We start from the raw sequence: 22,929 nt of genomic DNA, 5'->3' as shown, positions 1-22,929 counted from the left end.
TAAATCATTAAAATAATTTAGTTATTTTGAATAACACAAATGAATGGACGAATACTAATGAAAATTATACCAATGAATGAATTTATGAAGTAGCCTGTAAGTATTAACTTTAATAATAGCATAAATTAAATTGTGGAATTTAAAAAATAATGAAATTTTAGTCACCATATTAATTGTATTAGTTATTATTGTATAAATATTTAAATAATAATTGCTAATAATAATAATAATAAATTGTTAATATTAGTTATGACGTTTTAGTATTCTAAACTCTAATAAAAAAAAATATTATAGAAATAAATTCATTTGCACAGTTCATTAAATGTATTTTCAGTAGCCTATTAAATCCGACATCATCACCCGTGTCAATCATCTGATCAATTAAAGCCGCATCGATCTCAGCTGTGCGCGCGATAAAGCACCAGGTCGCGAGCTGAGCCGGTTTGACTCGCTGTTCCCTGCAGTCATGTGTTTACTTGTGCTCCTGAATATCGCTTCTGGGATCTTTCTGCTTCTGAGAGGTCAGGTGAAAGTCTCACGTTTAACTTTAGCCTAATTTTTTTTTTTCTCCGCTAATTTATCTCGTCCAGCTATTGAGAAACTGGTGCAGGTGTCGATGAAGTCACTGCATTCTAAATTAGGCTACAAATGAATACCAGACTATTTATCCTGTCAGAATAAAGCACTTTATTTTCAAACACTTCTAACTTTAAGTTGTTTCAGTTTCATAGGTAGGCCTACGTGCTTTAGTTAGGTTAACTTATTTCAGAATGATATAGGAACTTATGTTTGGAACTTACATTCTTAGTCTTTGCCTTAAAAAAGCTGAAAGTTGAAGCTGCCAGTGTGAATCTCAGAAAGCCTTTCAAGAATACATCCAGGTCACTTTTTTTTTGCTTTTTTTTTTTTGCTGTTGCATTGTGCATTAGGCTACTTTCATGAGCTTCGGTTATTTATTTGTTTGCTGTTGCATTGTGGCATTACTTTAATGAGCTTCGGTTATTTTTGACCAATTTCTTTTTCGTCATCGGAACTTGGTGAAGGTTTTGGCACTTGCTATGTAAACAGAAAACTTAAGTAAAGCTGTTTTTTTTTTGTTTTTTTAAGATCAGGCTCAAATATGGAATACAACTTGTTTAGATTTATGGCTTTAATTTTCCTAGCAGTTTAAGAATACAATATTTTTGGAAAATATTTATTTCATATCAAATTTGAAAATAGTATTTTTGACTTCATCATAGCAAACGTAAAATTCTATACTTTTTAGTTTGCTTTTGTTTTTCTTTTTTCACTTCAGCAATAATCTGTGCCATGTGTCGCCTTTAAAAAGAGACCAAACTGAAGTCTGTGCTCCAAAGCATCCAATATTTATGACCGTTTAAGTTGGAAAGGTCTATGCTCAAAGTGAATCAATGGATATAATAACTACTGCATTTCATTTTTGACCGCCATTCGAAGAGCACCAGAATGTTAAGCACATTTCACATTTCTTCACAACTCATTACCATGATGGAGGCCTATAAATTGAGCTTGTACATCTTGGTAGTATGCTTTGTGTTGATTTAAATAAGAATGTAAAATGAGTTCATTCCAGTAAAGCGGGTCTAATGTTGTGCTGTCTCTGCTCTAGCTGAATGTGTTTTGGCTGCAGAGGCTTCTGAACTTGTTCCCATGCGCTGCAGATTGGGCTTCAAACCCTGTAAGGACGGATCAGAGTGTGTTCTCTACAGCCATGTGTGTGACGGTGAGACTGACTGTGCTGACGGCTCTGATGAAGATGAATGTGCGTCTGTCTGCAGCATAGGTACGTTTTTATACATTTGTTACAAACATTTTTATTAATACCTGACTCCCTAATTGATTTCTAGAATACAGGGTTAATAAAATGTATCAAAAAACACATCAATATTAGGGATGCATGCACCAATGTATCAGCCAATAATTGGTATCGGCTGATAAAAGCAATTATTGTCTCTATCGGCCATTGGCCGATTATTTAAAAACAGCCGATCAGGGCCAATAATATCCTGTCAATCAAAAGCGGATGGGAAAACAATAAAATATTATAGTAATGTACCACATGACAGTGTTTAAAGCATTAGTTGGGTGTTTTTATTTTATTTTATATATATATATATATATCGGTATTAGCAGAGAAATTTAGTACTGGTGCATCTCTAATCAGCGATATGAGTATTTTAAAAAAAGGAATTCAATATGGATCAGGATTTATTTAACTAAAACCATAAAAAAATTATTATATTTCAAATCACTTTAAATATAATATAAAAAAATATAGTTGCCAAGGAAACATTTTTCATTTTCAATTAGTTTAACTTGATATACCAAAATAATTGCACAACAAAATATCAACTTTTCTGTAAAATTTCAAAAAGAGCACTTAACTATAATAATAGTATCTCAATAATAATTATAAAACACTGATATGCAGACTTGATCATTTCTGGCCTCGGTAAAATTGTTCTATAGTCTAAATATTTAATGCAATTACATCAGATGTAACTAATTAAATTACAGAAAATTAAGAGATCCCTTACTTTTACTCTTTCAAAGGAGAATTTATTAAATTACAGCAATGAATTGCTTGGTAAGGCATTACATCCAACCCTGGCCACCTGATTAATTCAGTACGCTATTTATTGCAGGCTTCTAAGAATGCTGTAATACTTCCATCTGTCCTCAGGTCAGTTTCAATGTGCACATGGTAAGAAGTGCATTGAGCAACGGCAGTTGTGTGACGGTGTGGCTCAGTGTCAGGATCGCTCGGATGAAGTTGACTGCTTTAAGGAGGGCTGCGCTCATCGTTGTGACAAAGCCCGATGCATCCCAGAATCCTTCGTGTGTGACGGAGACGCGGACTGTGCGGACGGCAGCGATGAGGCCAGCTGTGGTAGGAGTTTTGTAGACTTGTGTACAGTATTACTGGATTCTAGCTATGCTGAGGAAGTGTAAAATCCTCTGGTTGGACCATTGATGGGCTCCGAATGGAACCTAGCATGATTATGGCCTACTATTATTATAAAATGGTAGTGAAACCGTATGCAACAAACATTTTCAAAAGTAGCATATTTTTGTCACATGATGTCATTACATTGCGTACTTAATTCGGAGAGTGGCAATTAATCTCAACGGATATAACTGGATATTTTAAAGGGGTGGTTGATTTATGATTTCACTTCTCTAACTTTAGTTAGTGTGAAATGTTGATTTTTGAGCATAAACAACATCTGCAAAGTTACAACGCTCAAAGTTCAAAGCAAAGGAAGATATTTTGTTTTTAAACAAAAGGACTACAACAAACGGCTGGTAGGAACTACACAACATTCCTCCCGGGTTAGTGACATCACCAACCCTAAAATGTACATAAACCCGCCCCCGGGAACACGCAGTCCATGTTGAGAAGAGGAAAAGTTGTTGTATAAGAGTACATTTGTGAGTCAGCTCAAACTTTAGCATCCGTCTTTTCACATGCAATAGAAAGTCTCTGTGTGCATCTCACAATAGTTAGGACGCCTCTGAATGGTTAGTTGATGAATTTGTTGCTGGTGTGGAGTTAACCATCTTCAATTAACATATTCTGTCATGGTAATCTATAAATCGCTCTATAAATTTTACCACCCCTTTAACTTAACACTTGTGGGGAAAGAACTGTGCTTAATTGAAGTAGCCTACACAAGTGCAGACTCAATACAAGTATATTTATGAAATAAAAAAAAACTACTTGCAGATAATATATAAATGAAAAAAACACTTAAGTGTACTACACTTTCATGACTTAGCAAAAAGTGCACTTTGTAATGCCATTAAAAGTTGTACTTATTGTTTAAATCTTTTTCATGCTTTGAAGTACACTTGTTGTGTTGACTCTCATACTAGAGCGCATGTTAAGTTTTTGTTTATAATTTTACCTGATAGGAATCCAACCTGATTTAGATAAGGTTCAGTGGGCTCACAACACTTGGTATAAATGCTGTCAACTCAGGTCTTCAGAGCACACAGTGAGCTCTGGTCCAGAGACCCGATACCACAGAGCGGAAGTCGGATTAGACCACAAAACATATCGGACCCATTTGAATCTGCACAGTATGCTGTATTTTAAAGCAATATGGCGATTAGGAGGAAACTGCGGCTTTGCCGAGCTCAACCGCTCTGGCCGAACTGTGCTATAAACAACGCCATTGGCTATTATAAAAAGGGGAGGAGCTGTTCGATATGTCCCGCCCTGTCTTCCTGTTTCAGTGGAAATAACGTCAACGCATTGAATAATGCTGTGCGTTTAAAAAAAGGAAGGTGATAGCGATTTATTTTATTTTTAATTTATTTAACAATTCTGACTTTTTATTCGAAGTTGCAAATATCTCACAATTTGGATTTTATAACTTGCGATTTCGGATTTTATAACTTGCGATTTGGATTTTATAACTTGCGATTTGGATTTTATAACTTGCGATTTCGGATTTTATAACTTGCGATTTCGGATTTTATAACTTGACATTCAGATGTTTCCCAAATGCAAGAAAGTTAGAATTGTTTCCTCTTGTCTTAGATGTAAACCCTAATGAATATGATGAAGACAACATCGAGAAGGAAGAAAAGACGGCGGAGGATGAAGTCTCAGAAAACGCTCCTGCAACTAAAGGACCTCTGCGTTGTGCTATCGGCTCGAAGCCATGTAGAGACGGGACGGACTGTGTGCTGTTTAATCATGTGTGTGACGGCGAGTTTGACTGCAAGGACGGGTCTGATGAAGACGAGTGCCCCGTGCAGTGTGAATCTGGTGAGGAAACCACATAGCATTTATGCACTTTTACATGTTGGTCCTCAATTACTGCTTCACCGTTAACTTGTTAATACTTCGTCTCTGTCCTCAGGTCAGTTTCAATGTGCACATGGTAAGAAGTGCATTGAGCAACGGCAGTTGTGTGACGGTGTGGCTCAGTGTCAGGATCGCTCGGATGAAGTCGACTGCTTTAAGGAGGGCTGCGCTCATCGTTGTGACAAAACCCGATGCATCCCAGAATCCTTCGTGTGTGACGGAGACGCGGACTGTGCGGACGGCAGCGATGAGGCCAGCTGTGGTACGAGTTTAAATTCACTCTTTCTTCTTGAGGGAAGCAACTTTGGTTAGCTGTGAATAGAAACATAAGATTATTTTTTCTGTGTCCATTGAAGTGTTAACTAAAACAATTTTCGCTCATTGAAATAAAGCTAAATTAGAAATGTTGCCTTAGCCTACCAACTAATTGAAATAAAATGTTTAATCTAAAACTGAATGTATAATAATAAAAATTTAAAATAAAATGATGACAAAAGCAAATTACTAAAACTTGAAAAGTTAAAACTGAAAATATAAAACTTGGTCAATTCAAAATATTAATACAATACTTGGTTAATTCAAAATATTAATAAAATAAAGCTAAATAAAATATACATTTTAGATGAACATTTCTGAACTGGAAATTGCAACTAACTGAAATAAAATGTTCAAACTGAAAATATAATAAAAATAAAAGTGAAATTTTAAAAAATCTAATAAAATTGACAAGCACATAAATTTACTAAAGTGAACTAAAACAAAATATAAAAATTTTAACAAATTCAAAATATTAATGACTACTACTATAATAGTAAATTAATAAGATACTAAAATAACACTACTCCATTATGCATGGTTTCTGCCAGTCTGAGATCAGCTTTACAATAAAGCATGGTTACAGAAGTAAAAATCCCATTAATTTTCTTTACAATGAAAATATTTTCATTATTTCATTATGGACGTTTAGTTTGCTTGTCTTTGTTCCCATGTTTGCGCCATTTATTAGTTGTCATGGTTCCTCATTGTGTTTCTAATAATAGCACACCTGTTCTGTGTTGAGTCCTTATGTCTGTGTATTCAGTTCTCTCCACTCTTTGTCTGGTGTTTGTGTTCAAGTATACACGGTTACTTCGCTTGACTACTCGTAAAGGTTACTCTACTGTTTGAAGATTCTCATCGTCATCCTTTGTGGACTAGATTGTGACAATAAAACACCATGACAGACAGTCTGAAAAAAAGTATTGACTTTTTTTTACAAGATTAACCAAGATTAAAAGCTCGTTTTACATCCCCCTGTCCTTTAGGTGAGGAGAGTTGCAGCAGTGCGGAGTGGCAGTGCAGCAGCGGTCAGTGCTTGTCGGTCAGTATGCGCTGCGATGGACACCCGGACTGCAGAGATCATTCTGACGAGGAGAACTGCTCTAAACCTCCGCCGTGCAGCACGAAACGCCGCTGTCCGAAGAGCCAGGAGTGTCTGCTGGATGAGTGGATGTGTGATGGAGAGGTGGACTGCAAGGATGGCACAGATGAGTTGGTGTGTATTAAAGGAACACGCCGACTTTTTGGGACTTTAGCTTATTAATCATCCTATCCCCCAGAGTTAGATAAGTCCATACATACCCTTTTCATCTCCATGCGTGCCGTAACTCTGCCTGACGCACCCACCGCTAGCCTAGCTTAGCACAAAGACTGGAGGTAAATGGCTCCAGCTAGCATACTGCTCCCAATAAGTGACAATAACGCCAATCATTTTTCTATTTACATGTTGTGATTTGTATAGTCACATGAGACACAGCCATCGTCTTACCGTATACATACTGGGAACTATATTCTCAGAAGGCGAAGCACTGCTACTTGGGCAGAGTGATTAGCGCAACACTCTCTGCTATTCACTACGGGGCTTCTCAGACTCTGCGATCAAATCACTCACCAGAAATAGCAGAGAAGTTGCCTGGTGAAGTAAAATCTGGTTTTCAACAGAAAATAATTTTATTTGAAAATTGCTCTAATTCATTCTCTCTCTTCCAGCACGCGCGCACCGCTCTCGCGCGGCAGAGAGGAGCAGCGTTTTAATTCAGTTAAACAGATATTATGTTGCTTCTCTAATTCGACATGCAAGTATAGCCGAAATCACAGCACAGATTGTTTTTATCTTATGTGTATTTGATTTCATCAGACGACGGCTCAATTATCAGGATTTTTATTAATTCCGTTGTTCTTTCTCCCATTCCCCCGTGATTTTGTCTATCGCGAATATAAGACGACTCCCCATTTTTCAGCCTATTTTTAGGACAAAAACCTTCTATTCGGGTGTATACAGTAAGTAGGAAAATGTTGGCATTATTTTGTCACTTATTGGGAGTAGTATGCTAGCTGGAGCCGTTTACCTCCAATCTTTGTGCTAGGCTAGCGGTGGGAGCGTCAGTTACGGCACGCATGGAGATGAAAAGGGTATGTATGGACTTATGAACTCTGGGGCATACGGTGAATAAGCTAAAGTCACGGTTTTCCTTTAAATTACCAAAAAACACATTAAAGGAACATGATTTATTTAGTTGTTCTAAACCCATTTGACTGACTTTCCTATGTGGGACAGAACTGTAAGGAGTCTCCAGTGCAGTGCGGTGAGTTCCAGTGGCCGTGCTCCTCGAACACGCAGTGTATCCCTCAAGCCTGGCGCTGTGACCGCTCTGAAGACTGTAGGGATGGAAGCGATGAATCTGGATGTGAGTTTCTACAGTTTTATCTGACTGGAACAGGCTGGACCCAGCGTTGACCCCAATGCAAGAGAATTCCCAAATACTCTAAACATTAGAAATTAGTTGACATGAAATCACAATTGACCCTATTTAATTCAATACACGTTCCTGTTCTTATTGTGAACCACAGTTCTCCAACCTCCTGTTATAGAGATACTTTTAACAATCCCCAATGGACTCATATATCAAATATCATATGCCATATTACAGAAGTAAAATGGATTGCAAGGGTCATTTAGAGATGGATTTTGTGTGTCACTTCTCAGGAATAAGTTATGAGATGATTGTATAGACTAAAATTAAGGAAATATACTCTACCGTTCAAAAGTTTGTGATTGGTACGATTTTTATAATGTTTTTGAAAAGTATCTGGCTGCATTTTATTTTATCAAAAATGCAGTAAAAATAGTTATATTATATTTCACAATATTGTTCCATTTTAATATATTTAAACATGTAATTATCTCCTGTTTTTAGCATCATTACGCCAGTCTTCAGTCACATGATCCTTCAGAAATTATTCTAATTGGCTGATTTGCTTTTGCTGCTGATTATCAATGTTGATTGTTATGCTTATTCATATTTTTGCAGAAACGGCAGTACTTTTTTTTTTTTAATCGATTTCAAAAGAACAACCATTTGAAATATTAAAAAAAACGTTACAAAAGATTTCTATGAAAACATTTGACAACCCAAACTTTGGAATGATAGCGTAATATAATTAAATCGCTTTTAAAACACCTGATTGAATAATGTATATGTAAATAGCATTTCGGTCCACATTGTTTTCATTTTGATACTTTCCTGTATTTCACGGTTTTGGGACAGTCACAGCACGGGACAACTTACAAAATTTTACATAAAATTAAAACCATTTCAATGGGATTCTATCTACTGATAAAAAACTGTAATGGTTTCACCAAGTTTGTACTTGACTTGATCTGCATTGAGCCTCTTGTCTGTTTGAACAGGTCCGAGTGTGTCCTGTCCTCCTCACCTGTTCCAGTGTGGTAGTTCGGAGTGTGTGGACCCGTCTCAGCTCTGTAACGGAGTTACCAACTGTCTGGACGGTTCTGATGAGGGCGGGAGCTGCCAGAAAGATAAATGCTCTGAGTCTGAACAGTCAAAGTGTGCTCAGGACTGTCACAGCACACCTACAGGGACGGTATGACTTCCTATTTCTGTTCTAATCTTATAAAATCACACATTTTAATATTAAAATCTACCAGCCTCATAAAGTTTGACTGATATGCATCCACTACAGTTCAGTTCAGTTCAGATATGCATGCACTACAGGCATGCACTACAGTTCAAAATTTTGGGGTCGGGAAGGTTTTTGAAGTCTCTTATGCTCACCAAGGCTGCATTTATTTGATAAAGAAAATGCAGTATAAAACAGTAATATTATGAAATATTGATACAATTGATATATTAAAAATCAAAAACTGTTATTTTTAATATTTTTAAATGTTATTTATTCCTGTTATGGCAAAGCTGAATTTTCTCAATGTTGTTGTGTAAACCATGATTTTTTTTTTTTTTTTTTTTTCAGGATTCTTTGAAAAAAGTTAAAAAGAATCATTATTTTGAACATTAATGGATTTACTGTCACTTTTGATCTACTTAATGCATCCTTGCTGAATAAAATAAAAATAATATAATTTTTTTTTTTTTTTTTTTTTAAAGTGTTGACAGGTTTAGAAACCTTTAGGTTCTAAAGTAGATAAAAAAATGTTTTACAACCATTGAGTCAGATTTGTTAATACATTACACAAATAGGGATATGTTTATATATATATATATATATATATTATATATATATATATATATATATATATATATATATATATATATATATATATATATATATATATATATATATATATATATAAAAAATGCATATTGAAAAATAACTTTTGTTAGGTGTTACAAAGATCATAACCTAAATTTAGGTAGGAAAGTTTCAATGAAATATAAAAAGCGAAAAGATAATATGGCTGATCTTACAAAAACAGATCTCATTGTACTCTGCATGACCCAATGAATCTAAAAGGCTTAAATTAACAGCATTTTATCGGTTGACCAGTTGGTGGCACTGTCCTCAAACATGTAAATATCAGGGTGCAAGCTCTTGGTGCTTGGCCTCTTATTGATAACTGCTTTTTGCTTCCACTGTTTTTATTTTCTTCCTATAGCGCTGCTGGTGCAGGATCGGCTACAAGCCTGTAGATGATGGTCTAGTGTGTGTTGATGTGGATGAGTGTGTGGACCATCCAGACTTCTGTTCCCACTATTGTAACAACACTCAGGGCTCATTTGTGTGCTTCTGCAGTCAAGGTTATGTTCTGGAACCCGACAGCCGCAGCTGCAAAATCACAGGTATATATATTATGAGCAAAAATGTTTTTCTTGGGTTGTAAACCAGCATAGCCTATGTTTGGGATGGCATACTGAAATGCATACTGAGCAGCATACACAATACCGGTATTTTGTTGTTAATGTGTAAGACTGTAAGCATTATGCAACTAACATTATAAACTACTGTTTAACAGTACTGCATTTTTAGATTACCTAATTGCATGCATATTTACCGTAATTGAATAGTGCCATCCAGTTATCTAAAAAAAAAGAAGCTATTTTGCATTTCAAAGAGGTTAAAAAACATATTACATTTATTATTTGATCTTCAAAGCTTTCAGAATCTTTACTTTTGAAAGGTATTTCATCCTGTATTTTTTCATCCTGTTTAATTACAGTATATTTATTGAACATATTAAAAATAAACAAAACGGTTCAAAGTTTGCTGATTGTTTTGAACAAATATTGTGTAAAACATCACTTTTTAAACTTTTTTTTCATAACCCACAAGGGTTGCTCCAGTGTTAAACAAATTTTTGAAACTATACTATGGAAGTAATGAAAAGCCCATTTTGTGCCTTTAAGCCCCGTTGTACCTGCCTGATCTCATGAAAGTGTGCATCTGTACCACGAATGTTATTTCTCGTGCCATTTATATGCAAAAAATGTTTTGCATGCATAGTCAGTGCATAGTCCGTGTTAGTGGCCTTTCCCAAATGTATTAATCAGACAAACTTTGATGCACCCAAAGTACGTTTATTCACATTTCTTTACACAAGTAAAATGTTGCCCCTGTCTCAGGAGAGCCGTACCTGCTGGCGTCGGTGCAGTCCGAGGTCTTTCTGCTGGGTCTGAGGAGCTCCAGTCTGGACGTTCTCCTCTCGTCAGAGAAGCGCTTTGTCCTGTCGCTCGACTATGATTGGCAGCAGCAGAAAGTGTATTGGATCAACCTCAACACTGACAACATAAAATGGCTGTCACTGGATCAGAAGAGCAAAGGAACCATCATTAAAGGTCAGTTGTTATTATTTGATAACTGAAATATAAGTATTAGATGGAAAACCTAAAATAAAAATTTTACTGAAATGTTGAAGTTGAAATACTAAACTGAAATCAAATAAATTCAAACTAAATAGAAATACTATAATAGTGCATAATACCGGTACTAAAATAACACTGGTAAATGTGAGATGCAATAAAATAAAGGAGCCATCTACATTCGTACCATTTTGTCCCTTTAAATCCACTTATAGTGTTAGTCAAGGTTATTTGCACAAATATCATAATTTAGAACTTAATTAGTACATAAGTTGAACTGAAATGGCCTAGGCATTAAATTCAGACATTTATGGTAATGCCTGACCTGACTCGACAGGTCATGTTGCAGAAACGCACAATAGCCGTAAATGTGTCGCAGAAACGCACAATAGCCGTGAATGTGTTAAAGTACTCATGTTTTTGACATTTCAGAATTGGGAATGTAAGTGTCTATCTTTCTATGTCAGGTATAAATGCAGACAGTCTGGCAGTGGACTGGGTGGCGAGGAACCTTTACTGGGCCGACAGTGTCAACGGCCAGATCAATGCAGTGGGACTGGAAAGTGATGCCGCCAAAACCACAGATCGTGTGATGATCCTGGGTGAAGATCTTGGGCAGCTTCGCTCCATCGCTCTCCTGCCACAGAAAGGGTTAGATTAATCATTTTTATGTCGCATTGTTGATTAGCAAATGTTTTTTTCCTCCAAACACATTTAATTAAATCAGAATATTAACATCAAGACATTTTGCTGGACCGTTGTTTTTTCTTTCTGAAACGAAAATAAATAAATAATATATACATGCACATAATATATTATATAAAAAGGTGATTCTCTAACATTGTAGTTCCCACTAGCAGCTCTGCAAATTGTAAAATAAATTATTTACACACACGAAACTCAAAATATTGAAAAAATATATATATAAAAATATCATTTCAGTAATTCAACTTAAAAGGTGCAATTTAATTTTGATTTATGGCTTTACAGCTTTTGAAAACCTAAAATTCAAAATCAGAATAAAGCCATAATCATCAAAATTATAACGAAGGCTTGAAATATCTCACGTTGCATGTAATGAGTCTATAATATATTAGTTTCACCTTTAAGGTGAATTACTGAAATTAACTTTTGCACGATATACATTTTTTCAGAGTTTCACCTGTATGTGTATATATACAATATATTATATAAAAAGGTCATTATCAAACATTGTAGTGCCCAATAGCAGCTCTGCAATTGTAAAATAAATTATATATAGATATTAACATACACAGCCCTTCAAGATTATTATTATTATAATTTTTTTTTTTATGTGTTCATATTTCAGAACCACTGATTTTGAGTGTCTTATGCAAGCTGACCCTGATATTTGTCCTTTCAGAATAATGTTCTGGTCAGAAACGGGGGACGAGGCTCAGATAGAAAGAGCAGGGATGGACGGCTCAGACAGACGTGTGCTGGTCAGTCACTCTCTCCGGTGGCCGGTCAGTCTGACTGTGGACTCCATTCATCACAGAATCTACTGGACAGATGAGAAACTCAAGTGTATAGGATCAGCCAATATTGATGGAGGAGATATTAAGGTAGTGGATGTGTCCACCAGGCGTTTGAGAACTGTAGCATTTCGCAATGTATAATAGGGCAAAGTACTACAGTAGCTTCTAACATGCTTTGCAGTACTTGAATGCGTTTACAGTTACATATCTTGTTTCTGGATCAACATTCCTGTCCATCAATCCATATGTTAGTCTGTTAGATACAGTGGTGGATGAAGTACACAACTCAAGTAATATTTCATTAGGGCATCTATACTTTTACTCGGGTATACATACTCCTTTTTAATTTCACTTCAGTAAAAGTAGTTGAAGTTGCTGATAATTTAAGTGCAATTAAGTTAAATATAACATATACAGTAGTATTTTTAAGTTGAGGGAAAAATAATTTGTGTAAATGTGGCAACTATATACAATATGCACGCGTCACATGGGACATAATGCGTTAATATTGTAACATTGAGGAATGTTATGCAAATATTCTAGTTATGATTTGAAACTGCTACATTTGGTGAGACAAATGCAGACATGTCCACATTCATGCATTTCAAGTCATAACCTAAATATGATTTTCGCTTACAATAATCACTACTAAAATTCAGCATAAGTAACTCTTCACTCCCATCAGCTGCATCTGACAATATTAAATTTCTTGGCTCCTTCTGACTGGATCATTGAATCTTGATAGTTTATTCAAAAACAGCTGTAAATCGGATCAGTTGTATTTGCGAGTGAATCGTTCAGTGGGATTTGTGAACCAATTCAACAGGGTCATTGGTCTCAGGGAGTGGCGATTTTCATTCAAAACGAGGAATGATAGGTTTTTATGAAATGTAGTAAAAAGTATAATATGCTTTGGAATGTAGTGACAAAAGTAACAATTTCCCCAAATAAAAATGGTCTGATAAACAGATACTTGAAGTGTATGCCCTGTCCACCACTGGATAGATATGGGTCCTCAATAAAAAAGAAAAATTAGGAGTTGAAAATATGATCAATTAGATTCCAGCTTATTTTAAAAACATAATTTCCCCTCTCCATCTTCCATTTTGCTGCAGATCTTGCAGCTGATGGAGACTCCCAGTCCGTTCTCTGTGTCTGTATTCAATGATAAGGTTTACTGGTCTGATACCAAAAGAGGAAGCATTCAGAGAGCTCAGAAAACCACCGGCAAACAGCACCAAGTCCTGCTCAAACGTCCTGGACAGCCATTCGGTTTGAAGGCAAGTATTTCTGAGCACTGTAAAGTGTATACTTTAAAACATACATGTGTAGGATGTAATGAAGTTTAAATGGGGTAACTGATGCTTGTGTGCCTCTGCAGGTCATTCATGCTCTTTTCCAAGTGGGCGTCTCTAACCCCTGTGCTTCCCAGCACTGCTCTCACCTGTGTGTGTTAGCACCGGGGCTGAAGGCCGTTTGCAAGTGTCCATCTCAGTTGCTGCTGGATGAAGATAGACTCACCTGCTCCAAGCCCAAAGACTCCTCTTTCCTGCTGTTTCTTTCTCCCGCTGCAGTCACACAGGTGTTGCCGTTAATGCCTGATGGTTAACTAGATGTTAGAAGTCATAAATGTTCATATATTGAGTAGGTCATCTTACCGTGATTTTGCCAAAATATGATGGTCAAAACAACAAATGCCAATTGAAACTGTTGTCTCTTTGGTTATAGCATATGGTCAGGAGCAATGTTTTATTATGCATTTTTAGTCAGCATCCCTGATGTATGAGTGTTTGAATGCACAGCATATGATCTAGTTAAAAGGTGAAGCACACTTCTAGTTGCACCAAATGGAATTGCGAAAGTAATGATAAAAAAAAAAAAATATATATATATATATTATATATATATATATATATATATATATATATATATATATATATATATATATATATATATATATGAAAAATACACTACACTGTCTCTGTGCCCCTGCATATGTTTGCAAACATTATTATTTGTGCAATTCTAGAATTTAATGTCCTTTCAGGACATTGCTGTTTAAAAAAAAAAATGTTATGGTTTAAAGTTGGCATGAAATTAATTTATCCTATCTATTTTCTAAATTAATAATTCTGAACACAATGTGCATGGAAAACCATAACATCTTAACCAATGGATGGAACCAAGTTTCTGCCCTACATTTTTCTTTTTCGATAATCCATTGCACTCAGATGCATGTCACAATATGGAAGAGGAGAATTTGTCACCATCACCAAGATAATGTTATCTAGCTGAGGTGGAATATATATATATATATATTTAAAGCATCAGTAAGCATGTGATAAACCACAAACCAATCAGTAATATTTTGCATTATAGTGCTACTGTTTTCCAGCAAAAATGTATGGAGTTTATGGATTTGAGTTACATTTAGTTTATAAATTCCAGATTTTGTAAGCAAAAAACTAAGGAATATAAAAAAGCTAGATTTAAAAAACATTTTCTCTTTTTTTTATTTCTAACAAATATAAAATTACATTTAAAAGATGTATGAAGTGCTCAATTGTAATGATTTTTTTACATTTTATTTTTCATGTTTAAAGTCTTCTATGCAGTGTTAAGTGTATTAAACTGATTAACGCAGTTTGTCTTTCTCTCAGATCTATTTACAGAACAGACACAGTGGCGGGAACCTACAAAACTGGCCTGAACATCGCCGTTTAGAGCTTCCCAACATGAACGAGCCAACCATGTTAGATTTAGTGCTGCGTGACCTGACCCTGTACGTGTCTGATGGTGGTCAGCCCATCGTGAGACTCTTCAAGATGAAGGACAACACGCTGGTGCCTCGTGGGAAACTTCTCCAGCTCCATAAAGACTCACTGCGTGTGTTTGCCGTGGACTGGATCACCCTGAACGTGTACTGGAGCAGCGAGAAGCTGCCTGGCCTGCAGGTCACCTCACCGGACGGCACACACACCGGTGTGTTGATACAGGACGGCGTCGGAGCCATTGAATCCATTGCTTTGGACCCACCCAGTGGGCGCCTCTGCTTTTCAAACAAAGTCCAGGGAGGTCAGGTGACCAGGGTGGAGTGTGCCTACATGAATGGACAGAACAGGACAGTGGTGTGGAAGAGTTCAGTCCGGCCAACTTCACTGCTCTTGACGGATGAAGGGAATAAACTGTACTGGGCTGACACTGGTATGCTGCTTTTTTTTCATCGAATACAGGAAGAACATTATTGTGAAATATTCCATTTAAAATAACTTTCTATTTGAATATATTTTAGAATGTAATTTATTCCTGTGATCAAAGCTGAATTTTTAACGTCTTCAGTGTCACATGATCCTTCAGGAATCATTCTAATATGCTGATTTGCTGCTCAAGAAACATTATTTATTATCAATGTTGTAAACCGTATTGCTGTATAATATTTTTGTGGAAACCATGATGCATTTTTATGATACTTGTGTTCAAAGGAACAGCACTTATTTGAGCTAAAAATCATTTGTAGTAATGTAAGAGTCTTTACTGTAACTTTTTACCCACTGTTGCTGAATAAGTGTTAATGTGTTAAAAAAATCTTGATATAATGAAATATACTGGACTTTTCTCTAGGTCTTGCAGTAATTGGTTCAGTTGGCATAGATGGTTCTGGATACAAGGAAATAAAGACGGAAGGCAGCTTGATGGCATTTGCTTTGATTAACAAAGTGCTTGTTTGGATTACTAAAAAAGGTACGGGGAAGTTGTGTGCGCTTCCTGTGGGAAAAGCCAGATCATACCAGAGTAATGATAATGTCTCCATTGTTGTTTAGACTCCACTAAGTGTTGGTTCAGTGATGATGAGCATACGGGGAAGCTGTGGTTTGAAGTGGACACCGAGATCGTCAGTCTGAAAGCATTCGCAAAGTCGAGACAAAAAGGTGAGCAGGAAATCACTTCAAACCTGATAGATTTCACTTAAGATAATTGTGGGCAGTTGAGCATTGTAAGAGCCGTGATGCGGTGGTAGCAGAGAGTCGCTCTAGTGGAGACCGGTTTGAGTCCAGACTGTCATTCTCCCCTTCTATCTGTCTGTCCTCTGTCCTGTCCATTAAAGACATAACAAAAACATGGAAATTATGGAGCATGTTTTATATTTCAGGCACTAATCTCTGCTCTAATGGTAATGGAGGCTGCAGTCACCTCTGTCTTGCGTTCCCCGGAGGAATGACGTGCCATTGTGCACATGATCACCGCCTGGTCAACGGCAGAGACTGCAGCGCTGACCCCCGCTGCCCTGAAGCCAGCAAACCTTGCCTGAGTGAAGACCTCTGCCTTCCTCTGGAGAAGTTCTGCAACGGCGTCGCGGACTGCCCAGATCATTCTGATGAGAACTGTGAGGAATCGCCAAACCCTTTGGCTTGTATTTTAGGGAGGAAAAAGTTGACTTTACTAACACTTATTTTTAAGTGTTAGTAAAAAAATTATTTAATTTTTCTTTAAATAAAAAAAAAAAATCTGTTTTCAGCTTAATTTTAGTAAAGATTTGTCATTTGTAATAGTTATTTTATGTTTTTAATGTTTTTAGTTATTTTGTTTTTAATGTTTTTAGTTATTTTAGTTCAAGTTAAACTACATTAAAATGAGATGCTGAAAGTTCATAAAAAAAAAAAAAAAATTTAGTTAGGTTTTTATTTTATTTTTTTAGAAAGTAACAATTTATTTTTTAAGTTCTAGTTAACTATAATAACCCTTCGTTTGCTCTACTGTTTCAATTTCTTAGGTCTCCAAGATGCACATAAAAACGTTCGGATCAATCCTAAATCGTTCCGTCCAGGTTTGAGTGAGAACGTCATACCAGAGAACGTGGAGTCTGAGGAGTGTGGCTTAACGCTGTGTAACGGCAACGGTGAGTGTGTGACCCAGAACGGAGCGACCGTGTGCGTCTGTGAGGCGGGTTATGGTGGAGAGCTCTGCCAGGATGTTTCGGGGGGGCTCTCGCAGGGGCCGGTTCTGTACGGAGTGGTTGGACTGTGTGTCGCTGTGGTCGTCCTGGGGGTTACCGTCGGCATCATTCAGAGGAAAAAAGCCACAAACCGGAGGTACGCTGTAATCTGCTTGCTTTCATTTGCTCAAGAACGTTGAAACCATATTGGTAATGAGGATTAAAGTGTGTTTGTGTGTTTAGGCAAGCGGCACAGGCTGTGGATGTGCAGGAAACGGGCATGAAGGATATAGAGAGAAGACCTAAGCCGTCTTCAGAAAAACCTAATGGAAAAGACACCGAATCGTCAGAGGTAGGAAATAATCAAATGTAGGGGTGTAACGGTACATGTGTTATCCTGAACGGTCACGGTTCGGTGCATACAGTCAGATGACCTATACAGGTGTCGTCCACACGCCAATCCAGAAGTATTTACTCTGTCTCCTGAATTTATTTTTTTCTCCTTCTCGCTCAACTTTCAGTGATTTTGCATCTGTAAATGTATCGAACCGTGACCCCAAAATTGAGGTACGTACTGAACCGTGACTTCTGTGTAGCGTTACACTCCTAATTGAATGGTAATGGTATTAAAGAATTAATTTACCCAAAAAATGAAATGTCATTTACTCACCCTCAATTCCAAAACCACTTGACATTTATTTTTCCCTGTCATTGCTGATGGATTTTCTTTAGCAAAGATGGTGTAATATTCTATGTGAATGCTTCAGACGGTTTTGGAATGACTCGAATCTCTGGACCTCAATCTCAGTTTTGTCTTTGCGTACATGCGTTCATATGGAAACTGTGTGAACATTATACAAAACATCTTTTGTGCTCCACAGAAAGAAATCCATATTTGGGTGACTAATTGACTAATGTAATTGTGGGTGAACTATTCCTTTAATGTGAGAAGAGAGAAATCATGTTGTATCTTGTTCATGCAAATAAACACACTGTTCTGTCTTTAGGAAAACGATGTAACGTCTGTGGACTAGCTTCATGTCAGCTGTAGCATCTTGGGTTTCTTTGAAATAAAGTCTTGTTGCGGTTTATTAACTTTGCTGTCTGTTTTCATTACTATCATTCTGTATTTATTTAATGGGTAACCTACTGACGATATCTTGGTTTACCACATGTACAGCAGAAGTAATTTTGCCACAGCACCACATTGTGTACCTGACATACCATGAAAGATTAAAGTAAATTAAGAAACCTATTGTGAAATGATCACCTTTACCACAAAAATTTGGGAAGGAAGATGGAAAACTGTCTGTATGGAAACCTGTGGCCCCACCTACAAAATGACCATCAATTCAACACTGGTTTCATGCCTTTAAAAACGGTGTAGGAAGATACAAAACTAGAGAAGGTCCGTGTCATCTTAAGTTAACAATTTATAGTAAAAGGAATTCAATTAAAAGAATAAAATCTCTTCTAAAATGGAATGAAGAATCTCATTTGTCGGCATATTAAGCATGAGCATGACCCACCCCAGTGGGTTCACCTTTACATAAGGTGAGTTTCACAATGTAGTAATTATTTTTAAATTAATTATTTAAGATTAAATTACATTTATACTTTATTACATTTGTTTACAATTAAATTTACATTTAAATAGTAAAAAAAAAATTATTGATTTGATTTTACGTTTTAATTTAATGACCGGTCCCATAATCAAGACATGTAATGAAGTGTTAGTAAACTGTTGATCAAGTCAAATTGTTTTTTTGTTTTTTTATGATCCAGAAAGGTCCAGCTTGGTTTTGAATATAGACCGTTTTATCCTATGATCCTTTCATTCAGCCAGACTATTACAATGATCCTGAAATGTACATCCGTGATAACGCCAGACCTTCCATTCCCAGACCAGTGACTCCTCAGGTCACCGCAACGTCCAACATCATAAATGGTGCAGCCCCTGATGTTTGGTGACCTTTGCCCTCAGCCAAGAGGATGATTTAAACCACCAACTACCAGTTTTCATCTGTCGACCCGAGTGGAGCTCTGAGACCTCTTTCCTCTGCTCAGTCTGGTTCCAACAATCTTCAGCCAGCTTTCCTCATTGTCCCTGGCGTCTTCCCCCGCATCCGAGGACAGCCAAGCAACACAAATTCCCATGCAAAATACCAATGGGCCAAAAGCACCAGACCCCCTGAGGGTCACTGAACCTAACAGAAAACAAAGACTGTTAAAGACATTAGCATTTGGCAAATCTATCAATTAAAAGGATCTATATTTACTTTTCATGACCTTTAAAGGCTTGTTCACTCTCTTTAAAGGACTCTCTAATCTATTAGAAGTCTACACCGATAGTGAAACTGCAATGCATTTCTTACATAATCATTTATACTTTTAAACTGTGTTGGAAGATTTACCAACCAAGGTTATAAGTAGATGAAATGTTAAATACTGTAATACAAATGTACTCACCCTCATGTTTTTCCAGCTTAATTTTGAAGGTGTTGCTGCATGCATGCAAAGCATGGTGACACAGTTTAACAAATGACCAAAAAAACGAGTAGTCGGTGCATATCCAAATTCTTTTGAAAAGATTTGAGACTGAAATTTGAAGGGTTAGTCTACACCCAAAAAATTTCTTAATTTACTCATTTACATTTACATTTATTCATTTAGCAGACGCTTTTATCCAAAGCGACTTACAAATGAGAAACAATAGAAGCAATTAAACTAGCAGTAGACCAACAGTATGTAAGTGCTATGACCCTTCACAGGGTTTTTCTCTTTACTCAACTCAAAACCTGTTTGACTTTATTCTGTAAATCGAAAAGATACAATGGAAGTCAATGGGGTCCAATTTTTTTCTTTTTTTTCAGATGGATTATTATTGAACGCTTGTAACAGGTAATAGTATATTGTAATTTACAATAGTAAATAGTAATATAGGTATTTGTTAATGTATGTTTTACCTTTTATTATTTTTATTTGCATGTAAAGCACTTTGGACAACCTCGGTTGTATTATAAATAGTAATATAGGTATTTGTTAATGTATGTTTTACCTTTTATTATTTTTATTTGCATGTAAAGCACTTTGGACAACCTCGGTTGTATTTAGCAGTGCTATATAAAATTATGACAGAATATTCATTAAATATGTACAGGTTTGTTTGTGATTTTATTCCACAGTTTGTGCTTTGTGTTGATTAAAAATAAAGTTTTGACTGGTTTCCTGCAGTGTTTTTTGTCCTCAGACTGGAATCTGCTGCTGTTTGTCACACTGCGGCTGCTCTGAACATGTTTTCACCACAGACACGATTAATGGGTCTTCTTATAAAAGCATTTGAGGGTTTCAGATGAATTCATCTTTACCATAAGAGTTCACAACGACTATCCCTTGGGTGTGTTCTCAATTAAGTTCAACCAAACAAAACATGTTTACTAAAATTATCAAATCAACTTCTTTGATAACCACATGATCTCTTCAGTCTAACTTCCGTCTAAAACCTTGCAAACCAAATGTGAAATTACAGAGAAAAGAAGCATAAACACATCAAAGTTTTGACACCAAACGTAAATTTGTCCATGTGTGAAAAACTAAACCTCATATATAAATGTGCTCAGTTCTGTTCGACTTTCAGTTCAAGACTGTCATACCGCAAATATTCTTGCGCGTTTCCCGAGTAGCTTAAACAAGGTAACATTTTATATTTTCACATTGGATGTTGTTTTAATCATGTGTTCCTTTTATAATGTTAGATTAATCTTATTGTCCATATACACATTGTTTTATACATTTTCTTTCTCTAACAGAGAGAGACATTTAATAAAAGATGGATGGTTTGGGACCAGCACTGTTTGGATTATTCTTAGTGTCTTTCACAGTTTCTAAACCGGTAAGAACACTTCATATTTTCATTTCACAACCAGACTGACTTGTGCAGTCTCACATTAAGCATGTTTACTGCGTGGAACTAGGTCATTACAGTATTTGTGTGCTTACTCTCTTCCCTGTATCATTGTCCATGACAATTTGTATGGAATTGACTTGCACATTTATCATTAGTTACAAATTTGTGAAATAGATCGCCGATCCTTTACCTCTGTAAACATGTTTAAAGCTTGTCTTAAAGAAGCTTTTACTACCATTTAATTACGTTTGAACCAATCAATTTAGGGTTTTGTTTTTATAAAAAATCTTTGTCTATGATATTTTATCTTTGTGTAACTAAAGCACTCTGTATAGTGCTTTACAAATAAATTGTGATTTTATTTAAAAAACACTTGCCCTTGGTTTCACAGACAAGACTTAAAATATAGTCCCAGACTAACATGCATGTTTGAGCAGTTTTAACTGAAAGAAACTAACATTGATGTATCTTTAAATGTCAGTGCCATTGTTTTGTCTCAAGATGCACACCAGTAATATTTTTTTTTCTAAGGCACGTTTATAAAAGCTACTTACATTTCCTAATTGAACAAAGACCCCTAATCCTGGCTTAATCTAAGCCCTGTCTGTGAAACCGGGCCTTGATCTGATGATTATCTATGTACAATCCTCAGACAGGTTTGTCTTTATCACCAGCTGACTTTATCCAGTTCTGAATCCTCTGAATCAACCGAGTCGAGCTCTTCGGAGGAGAGCACGGTACCGAGAACCACAATAGAAGCCATTGCGCTGAACACCATGAGACCGGACATCCTGGAGGACAACCAGAACCAAACCAGTGACCATGCTGCACATCCGGGCCTTGCGCTGACTACACCTTACCCTGACAACACGGGGCAAAAGGTTGTGGAATTGAGCCTGGATACAAGCCTCGGTCCTCTTCAGCCGGCTGTGCCAGATCTCGTGTCTCCAGACGTCACCAGCCCAGAACTACGATGTTACACGGTAGAGCTCACCAGTCCTGAGCCCAAACCTGCCAGAGGAGACAGCGTTTAACTAGCATGCTTATATTTGACTCGACTTGTCTATTCTTAAGAAATGTGATGGTGTTTGTAGCCGGCTTACCTTAGTTTATGCTTTTTCACTGTTCTTCAGTAGCAGGTGAACTAGACTATCTTCTGAATCACACTACAACTTTGTGTTGCATTTGTTAAAATGGTGTTTTTCATTTACATTTTTCATTATTATTATGTTGAAACAGTATTTTTTATCAGAAATATTAAATGGTAGCATATAAAGCAAAAGACAAAGAGAGGTATCCTGACGCTTATAAGGGACAAGAGGTTTTTCAGAAACTTTGCCAATTCAAAAAGTAATAAAAACGTGCAAAATAATATAGTAAAATCACTTGATTTTAACTAATAAAACATTGGGTTGTAGAATGATGACATTTGTGAGCATTTTTACCCACAAATAAAATAAGATTTTAAAACACACAACAATTTGGTAATGACTCATAATGGGTTCAATGCAAATTAAGATAATTGCACAAAAATAAATCTTATTTTTCATCTGGAAGATTTAAAAGCTTAAATGCAGGGAAGATTTTTAATAAAGCAC

General features: G+C 36.3%; 2 protein-coding genes across 5 annotated transcripts; both read left to right on the top strand.

Annotated features, from left to right (window-relative positions):
- The first annotated feature begins 367 nt into the window (after positions 1-367).
- lrp13 (low-density lipoprotein receptor related-protein 13) lies at positions 368-18,519 on the top strand. Of its 4 annotated transcripts, XM_079607090.1 has the most exons (22): positions 368-521; positions 1,631-1,804; positions 2,705-2,911; positions 4,568-4,798; positions 4,893-5,099; positions 6,142-6,371; positions 7,434-7,563; positions 8,568-8,761; positions 9,792-9,975; positions 10,756-10,968; positions 11,460-11,643; positions 12,377-12,578; positions 13,607-13,771; positions 13,873-14,073; positions 15,152-15,695; positions 16,113-16,232; positions 16,313-16,420; positions 16,642-16,875; positions 17,263-17,581; positions 17,668-17,776; positions 17,946-17,991; positions 18,432-18,517. In XM_079607090.1, exons 1-21 carry the CDS (start codon positions 467-469, stop codon positions 17,946-17,948), a joined length of 4,014 nt encoding a protein of 1,337 aa, XP_079463216.1. In that variant the 5' UTR covers positions 368-466; the 3' UTR covers positions 17,949-17,991; positions 18,432-18,517. The 4 variants fall into 4 exon arrangements, 3 of the variants coding, with proteins under 3 accessions (XP_079463216.1, XP_079463215.1, XP_079463217.1); XR_013796864.1 differs by lacking the exon at positions 17,946-17,991 and having other exon boundaries at positions 17,651-17,776; positions 18,432-18,519; XM_079607089.1 differs by lacking the exon at positions 17,946-17,991 and having other exon boundaries at positions 18,432-18,519.
- A 2,290-nt stretch (positions 18,520-20,809) lies between these two features.
- On the top strand, positions 20,810-22,365 carry LOC306994869 (uncharacterized protein; the record flags this gene model as incomplete). The annotated part of the gene is made up of 3 exons (XM_079605807.1): positions 20,810-21,117; positions 21,234-21,316; positions 22,006-22,365. The coding sequence occupies exons 2-3, from the start codon at positions 21,254-21,256 to the stop codon at positions 22,363-22,365; spliced, it is 423 nt and encodes a 140-aa protein (XP_079461933.1). The 5' UTR covers positions 20,810-21,117; positions 21,234-21,253.
- Between the last annotated feature and the right edge of the window lie 564 nt (positions 22,366-22,929).

Source organism: Phoxinus phoxinus (assembly GCF_949152265.1).
Source record: "Phoxinus phoxinus genome assembly, chromosome: 3".
NCBI lineage: Eukaryota > Metazoa > Chordata > Actinopteri > Cypriniformes > Leuciscidae > Phoxinus > Phoxinus phoxinus.
This window is presented reverse-complemented; position numbering and strand designations above follow the sequence as displayed.

Bases quoted from the DNA above. Each gene is read 5' to 3' on its own strand.
- lrp13 (XM_079607089.1), top strand. From the start codon at position 467: ATGTGTTTACTTGTGCTCCTGAATATCGCTTCTGGGATCTTTCTGCTT. The intron at 7,564-8,567 runs GTGAGTTTCTAC...CTGTTTGAACAG, and splicing joins TGGAAGCGATGAATCTGGAT to GTCCGAGTGTGTCCTGTCCT. The intron at 14,074-15,151 runs GTGTTGCCGTTA...TCTTTCTCTCAG, and splicing joins CTCCCGCTGCAGTCACACAG to ATCTATTTACAGAACAGACA.